Raw genomic sequence first — 7,764 nt, forward strand, 5'->3', positions numbered from 1 at the left:
AGCGTCTGCTGTGCTCTGAATGGATAGCTGAGAAGGATGCCCTAGCTTCTGTCCAAGGAAATGCTGTAGGAGACTGTTGCGAACCAGAGCATTTCCCGTTCCGATCATCCTGCGGCGTAAGTATAAGTTGCCGTGTTTAACCCAAGAAGAGGATGGCTACGTACGGTTGCTGGAGCAGGTCGGTGCGCAGGTCGTCGGGGACCATTGAGAAAATGTTGTCGACCAGACCGCGACAGACAGAAGCGCTGATATCACCGAGCGACCAGTTGCTGATGCGTAGTTGGTCAATACTACCTCGCACGTCCGGTGATGCCCATTCCCCGTACAACGTTGGTGAGAACTTGAGATCGGTGTCAAGCTTGGTGCCGCCCAGAGAAATCAAGCGCGCGTACGTTGCATCATCTGATAGATGCTCGACTGTTGGATTCACTGCCAATTGACGACTCCACGCCTGGCACTGCTTCACGAACCACGCAAAGATGTTGCCACTGAGGCCCATAAACCATATTCGTTAGCTCACTTCGACAGTTTATACGATGCAACGTACCCGGATAACGATCCAGCGACGCCTAGATACCAATTCTCGGACAAGAACGGCCTCACCTCGAAGGTCAGCGAGCAGCTTCCACGCGATCGTTTCAGCTGCGTCGCGTCCTCCTCTGTTAACACCATAGCTAACTGGGATGCCGAACCGATGCTCAAGACTGTAGAAGTAACGTATAAGCAGCAATAAAAGACTCATGATCAACAGTTGACATGCGCACCTGACGTCCGCGAGAGGTTGAGATCTGCAGGTCCTCGCGTCTGTGCCATGGCCGTCATGACAGCGCAAGGATGATCACCCATCGCTAAATATACGGGCTTCCCCTTAAGTAGGCCGAGCACTGCAGCAACCTCCGAACTCTGGCCAATAATCGCACCTGGAGCCTTCACTGTCGGTAGCATTTGTGCTGGAAGATTGAGTGCCTGTACGCTGATGAATAATACAAGTGAGTTATCAGACACATATTGTAATACTGGACATCTGCTACCTACGTGTGAGGATTCCACGTCTTCGTGTTGATGTCGAAGCCTCCCCAGCTGAAGGCATCCGTGACGTCCATGCAGTTTTGAGTCGGGATGGAGTGTCCACACAATGCAAACGCTATAAAGTCTTGAATAGTTCCACACGCGTCATAGCCTGCAATGTCGTTCGGTTGTCTCTCCAGCATGTATGCAAATGTAGCGAGGCCATATCCCGACGCAATGGGCGACGTCGACGCACTGACATCGAGAGGTTCAAGACCGAACGGAGTCGCTGTGGCTGCAGCGTTTGCCAGTTCAATCTTGGCTCTCCACTCGGTCAACATTGTCGGTGTACAGCGCTGGTCTAAGAACGTGATGTAGGTACTCCAGGGCCAGCTCCTGGCCGTGCCTTTCCCCGTCTGGATCTCGCTCATTGCCTGCCGAACAGCATCGCAGCGCCACCACACGATCCCATGCATCTATCCACACAAGACGCGTGAGCTTTTAGACCCTCAAAGTTAATTACAAGCTGCCACTCACGACTCCACAGATGCCAATCGAGCGGATACTGCGTCGTAGGGATGTCGGTAGTGCTTGCACCGCAGTGAGCACCGCTAGCAGAATGTTGGTCACGTTTTGTTCACTCTCCTGCGACTTGGCGTCGTGCTGAATAGACGCACTGGACGTGGCCAAGATGTTCCCCGACGTGGCACACACTAAGGCGCACTTGATGTTCTTCAGACCGATGTCCATGCCGAACATGCAGTCTCTCTCGAAAGTCTCCGCCCCCGGACTCACTTGCACAGAGACTCCCACTGATTTCGCCTTCTGTTTCTTGTTCAGAGTGCCCGCAGACAGTTTGTTCCTCTTTTTGAAGCTGTAGATGTAGCCATTTGATGCGTGGAAGCCTTGGACGCCCTGCCTCTCGGCGATACGCCTGGCCTGTTCCTGCATCTCCCGGTCTGTGATACTCTTATCGCTCTGTTGTTGACTATTCACCCACTGCAGCAGCGCCGAGTCGATAGCAGCGTTGGGGCGACGTCCACTGCCGAGTTTCCGGCCCGTGGTGTCCAGCGCCACTGCCGCTTCCAGCTCCGACCGGTTGCTGAGCCACTTGCGGATCATGGACGACGTCACACCATGGTGCTGCGCCAGTGAGCGTACGGAAGGCGATGGAGAAGTCTCCGTTAACTCGCGCACCACCGACATCTTGAAGGCCGCCGTGTAACTCCTTCGAGTTGTCATATTGACCCCCGGTGTAAAATCTTTGCCTCAATAGTAAGACTCTGCAACTTTTAAAAGAGATTTCAACGAATCAGATAGCCCAATTTTCCTTTCCTCATCGCTTACTGGGACGGAGGTTGAAGCGAGCATGGAGGCGGCACCTGTGGCAGCGTCTGGAGCGGACACTGATGTGACCATGACGCAGAGTGCTGATGTACTAGGAAGTGAAAGTGTAGCTCTATCTGACAATACAAGAGTGACTTCGATCGAGTCTCCAAGAGCAGCAGGAGACGCGTCCGAAGTAAGTGCAGATTCCGCCGGACAGCGGGCTCAGCAGCGCGCCAACTACTCGGTTAAGAAAAAGCGCGAGCTCATTGCTCTAGCGAAAATAGCGGGTGTACGCGAGGTTTGTCGGATGGAAGGCATACCACGTCGTACACTACGCCACTGGCTGGACGACGCAGACAAGATCAACAGCTTCGAGGGACCAGACACACGCAAATCTATTGGTCGCTCGGGCCGCCGTGAGATTCTGCCTTTCGGGCGGGAGCTCAGCGCGTTCCTGGAGGAGGGACGACGCGAGGGAAGGGACGTGACGTCATCGCACATGATCGACTACATCAGACAGAGCCACGCGCAGTGGCTAGAGGGCTACATGTCAGGAAAGAAGAGCGCCGAGAGCGGTCAAGCAGCACTCGCGAGACTCTGCCAGAGATTCGTGGAGCGACACGGCTTCACACACACAGGATCGGCCGCAGGATCGACGCGACGCAGTGCGACAACATCTATGACGAGTGTCGATACTACTTCTACAGAGTCTAGAGCACCTGTAGGGCAGTCTACGGCGCCCGTACCGCCCTCCAGAGAGCTGCAGCCTGCGATCGAGCAGTCCAATGCGCTGGAATACGAGCCAAATGACGACAGTTCTTTGCTCTTTGGGCTAGATATCGGCACTACAGCAATTAAATGTGTCGTGGTGAAAGCCGAAGGCGGCCAGACTATTGCCATGGCCAACGTGTCTCTCGCTGATGTGACCGTACCGACTAAACCTGGTGAAGACGTTGTGGAGAATAGAATCGGAGTGCAGAATGTGGACCAAGTGCTGTTGGCAGTACAAGGCGTCGTGAGTTTGCTACCTGAAACAGCACGAAGGCGAGTCACGTCGATAGGTATCTGTGGTCAAATGCACGGTATTTTGTGGTGGTGCAGTCGTGCGGTACACGAAGCAGCTGAGCGCTTGCTAGCGACAGGAGGTCACCCCGATGACGACACGTACGAGCCTGCATGGAGCGAACTTATCACGTGGCAGGATCAGCGCTGCTCGCCTGCGTTCTTGGAAAACTGTCAGATCAAGATTGCTCGCTCTAAACCCACAGGGAATGCTTCACCGCCCTGTAAACTTGCCGCTGGATACGGACTAGCGTCATTCGCACACACGTTAGAGAACTCTCCACGCACGCTGGTGGGTATGGATGCCTGCGGGACGATCCACGACTTTGTGGCGTTCGTTTTGTGTGGTCATACTCTTCCTAGTGAGACGTTTATGGACACTACCGATGCTCATAGTTGGGGTGGCCTGAATCTGCAGACTCGGACTTGGGACAATAGAGTTTTGCGTGCACTGCGGATCCCGTCGTCGATGCTGCCTGCTGTGAAGAAGCCGGGCACCTGTGTTGGCCACAGTTCAACGGGACACGCTGGCTTCGGACTGCCTGCGAGTAAACCCGTATGTGTCCCCATGGGTGACCACCCGTGCTCTGTGTTGGCAGCTCTGTCCAAACGTCAGTCGCAGCCTGGAAGCGAGTCCAATATAACGCGTAGGATTGATCAAATTTTCGAGATAAGCTCTAATGCGACTGACGTGCTTGATTTTTCTCTAAACAGTGGTGAACATCGGCACGTCGGCTCAGATGGCCATGGTTCTGACTGGCGCAGACGTTGCGAAGCTGTCTTCCAGTTCAAAAACTCCAAGCCAGGACAAGTCCAGCTTTGAAGTGCGGCCGTTCCTAACCGAAGACCGCTATCTGGGCGTTGCGGCGTCGCTTTCCGGGTTCGTTTCGTGCTTGATATAATTGTACGTCTGCTCTTGACTGACGTATCTGTGTGATGCATGCAGTGGCAACACGTTTGCGTGGTTGGTACAGCAGTGGCAGCAATGGACCAAGGAAATGGGACTGACCCCAGCAAACAACGACGACAACGAAGAGCAGCAGGCACAACGCGAGGCTGAAATCTACTCCCGATTGATCGGATTGGGACTGCAGCGTGAAGAGACGGAGCTTACGTTCGCGCCGACGCTTAACGGCGAGCGCGCAGATCCTGACGCCACCGGTAGTATCGTGAACCTGCGCATGAACAACTGGAGCATGGGCGATATCAGCGCTGCACTGTGCCGCGGCCTCGTGGACAACCTCTTCGCCATGATCCCCACAGAGCTGCAGTCTCTGATATCCGCTCAACCGTACGTCTTGCTTGACCTGCATTGCTGTACTGCGCACGCTAACTGAAATTTCATGTGTGCGACGGACGGCAGGATGATCGGCACGGGCAACGCACTGGTGCGGAATGAGCTGTTGCAGCGGTTCCTGGTACGGCGCCTGGCTCAGCCACAAAGTCTACTCTTGCAGACCGCCGCCGACGCCGCTGTGGGCGCCGCACTTGCCCCGTCGCTTTTGGGTGGACGCCCCCTCGTTCTGAATGTGTAGTGTGTTACACTAGTAAATGTAGTTTGTCGGCGCGGCGGCTGCACCACCATTTTGTTGTCAACCAGGTGAAAAGGGTGAATATAGCTCGCGTTGACGTTTGGTTTCATGCACAGCAGAGCACAAGTTGTGCCATAACATCGTCATCAGCCTGCAGGATCGCAATTCGTCTACAAATCAATTCTGCGACCTTCGAGCAACATCGTCGACACCACGACAGCCATCTTCCAATCAACTAATGACACGTCGGCTTCGGTGCCGGAATATTCTTGTGGACCCTTGCCGTACTGCGCTCCTAAATGAATTGCAGCTCGAACTGGGTATAGAGTAGCAAAAAGAAAGCTCACTTTTTTTGTCGTTTTTTGAGTTTGCACGAACGGGCCCGCGGGTACGGGAGGGAGCGCCCAAGAAGAAGGCGGTGAGCATGCCGGGGTCCCACCCAGTCTTTCAGCTCACGATAGTGAGCGTGACTCAAGCGACAGTTTCAATGCCGCTAGCACTCGTGCGGAGCCGGTCATCGAAAGCGAAGTCGTTGACGCGGCTGACAGCGGTTCGTGTATTGCGCGTCTATCCAAACTCATTTCTTCATCTAACCGTTTTCATTGTTACGCTATAGATACGTCTCGGAAAGGCGATGTGGGTGCTAGCGGAGGACGTGGAGGGCGTGCTCTCGCTGGTGGAACGGGAAGCAACACCACTGTCGCCAGAAGCGCACCTGGCGCATGTATGGACCAACTTGTGTCGGCTGCGCGTCACGTCGATGAAGAGGTCGCCCGTAAGGACCCCAGTAGTTTCGTACTTGATGTTAACGTTGCTTGCAGCTAACGTTGCTTGCAGCTAACGTTGCTTGAAGCTAACGTTGCTTTTCTTTATTGTTGCTTTACTAACGCTATGATATTGTGTGAATAGCACAGCCAAAACGGTGCCAGATTTGGGCGGCAACACAGGTGGTAATGACAAGAGGCAGAGACGGAGAGTATCCGACGCTCGGAGAAGCCTCGATAGGCAAAGTTGGCGTTGGTGACGAGGGTGCGCGTCAGGTTGATGAATGGGCCGGTAAAGACGCAGGCTTGTATTGTACTTTTAATAACGTTGCGGAACCTAACGTTGCTCTGATTTAAAGTTTTGTATTAACATTTTTATAGATTGCGTGGATAACACAGACAATTATGCGACAGGGTTTCGCGACGACGCAGGTGCCGACTTTGAGGTTGTGTGTGAGGGTGCAGACCGCGGGGGCGGAAACGAAGATGACCCGGCAGTCGGAGGTGCCATGAAGGGTAAAACTGATCGAGATTACGAGGGTGTGTGTGCTGCGAAACTGCTTTTGTCGCTCGCCTATGTTTATCGTTGTGTCGTTAACAGAGCGGTTGTGATTGGTATGGTTGTGTGCATAGATCCAGGTGCACGACAGTTGTCTGGCGACAAGAGTGATAGCGACAAGCGCGGCAAGTCCGTGATCGAGGGTCCGTCAAGAACGGACGTTGCGAACAAGGGTGGTGCGATTGGAAGCGAGGACGGCAACGGTGAGTTATGCTACAGGGGATAACGTTTGTGAAATTTTAACGTTGCTTCATGTTAATGTTGCTCTATTCTAACGTTACGTACCCTGTGTAATAAATTAGAACCTATGCCAGATCCCGCAAATGATGCAGCTGGTGGCATGGATGCTGGCGGCATGAGCGGTGCTTCTCCGCGCGCGGAATGTGGATTGCGTTGCCAAGGCAACCATGGCGACCAAGTGCGCGGAAACGCTGGCAGTCAAGTCAAGGGTAGTGCTTGTTATGTTTTAAAGTTGCTTTATGTTTGCCGTAATGTGATTAACGTTGCTATTGATAACGTTGCTTCTGGCAGTTGGTACTAAACGAAAGAGCAGTCCATCAAAAGCCGGTCCCTCTTCGCAGTCGACGAAAAAGCTCCGTCTGTACTCGCCCCACGAAGTCGACAGAAGCCTTTCATCGTCTTACGAGGTTGAGGATAAGAGTGAGACCTGCATTGAAAACAGCAAGAGGGAGGAGAGCAGCGACGAGGAACTACCTCCGCACCTTCAGCTTGCTGAACCCAAACAACCACGTGTGCGCAGCAGCAGCACGAAGAAGGAGCGAGAGGAAATGATTGCCTCTCACACCAATGTGGAAAATTACGTCGGGCCAGTTCCACGGAGAGGCTACGCAACCTGGAAGTCTTGGGAAGTTGCGTATGCAGACTACTGCCGTACGCAGCGCGTGTACTATCGTGTTCGCACGTCTAAGGACGTTGACGAGTACAATCGGTACGACGCTTCATTTGTGGTCATCGACGCTATATTAATTGTTACGCTGTTATCTAGGAAACACAATACGAACATTACGACAGACCAGTTCCACAAGTTCTTTTTGAACTACCGGTGTAAGCATGGTGTCTTCCAAAAGCGTCGTGGTGTGGGTAAAAGGAACTCCACCGTGAACTTCACCGGATGTCCGGCTCGATTTGACCTCGAGCTCATGAACGTGGCTTTAGCAGGTGAGCTCCCACGTCATCGACTCGGCGCTCACAGTGAGTGACGCTTGCACAATCATGCGTCTGAGGAAGCGGCCGCTACAGCTGGAATGAAGGATCTGCCAACACGTGGTGCTGTTGTGAACACAGTGGCTGCAATGCATGACAGCAATACCTCGTCCAGTCAAATTGCTGGGTACATGAGTGAGAAGCTGGGTGAGTAGGTTTATGTGCGAAACGCTTTTATGTATTCTTTTAATTCTTTTGAAATTACAAGGCTGTCCTGTCACTTCTCAAGTGGTAGGAAACTTCGTTAGGAAACTTCAAGGTGGAAGCACCGCTCAATCGCGGTTGA

At 53.3% G+C, this 7,764-nt stretch overlaps 2 protein-coding genes across 2 annotated transcripts; one reads left to right on the forward strand and one right to left on the reverse strand.

The window, feature by feature from the left end:
• Positions 1-136: 136 nt before the first annotated feature.
• PITG_12674 (sedoheptulokinase-like protein) lies at positions 137-2,225 on the reverse strand (the record flags this gene model as incomplete). Its single annotated transcript, XM_002900043.1, has 5 exons — positions 137-488; positions 548-704; positions 765-973; positions 1,036-1,484; positions 1,546-2,225. 5 exons carry the CDS (start codon positions 2,128-2,130, stop codon positions 137-139), a joined length of 1,752 nt encoding a protein of 583 aa, XP_002900089.1.
• Positions 2,226-2,348: 123 nt separating this feature from the next.
• On the forward strand, positions 2,349-7,764 carry PITG_12675 (sedoheptulokinase, putative; the record flags this gene model as incomplete). The annotated part of the gene is made up of 14 exons (XM_002900044.1): positions 2,349-3,691; positions 3,818-4,046; positions 4,114-4,279; positions 4,346-4,690; positions 4,763-4,928; positions 5,299-5,349; positions 5,548-5,706; positions 5,846-5,987; positions 6,077-6,211; positions 6,329-6,457; positions 6,569-6,672; positions 6,836-7,203; positions 7,261-7,433; positions 7,727-7,764. 14 exons carry the CDS (start codon positions 2,426-2,428, stop codon positions 7,762-7,764), a joined length of 3,471 nt encoding a protein of 1,156 aa, XP_002900090.1.

This window comes from Phytophthora infestans, genomic scaffold, assembly GCF_000142945.1.
Source record: "Phytophthora infestans T30-4 supercont1.27 genomic scaffold, whole genome shotgun sequence".
Lineage (NCBI taxonomy): Eukaryota > Oomycota > Peronosporomycetes > Peronosporales > Peronosporaceae > Phytophthora > Phytophthora infestans.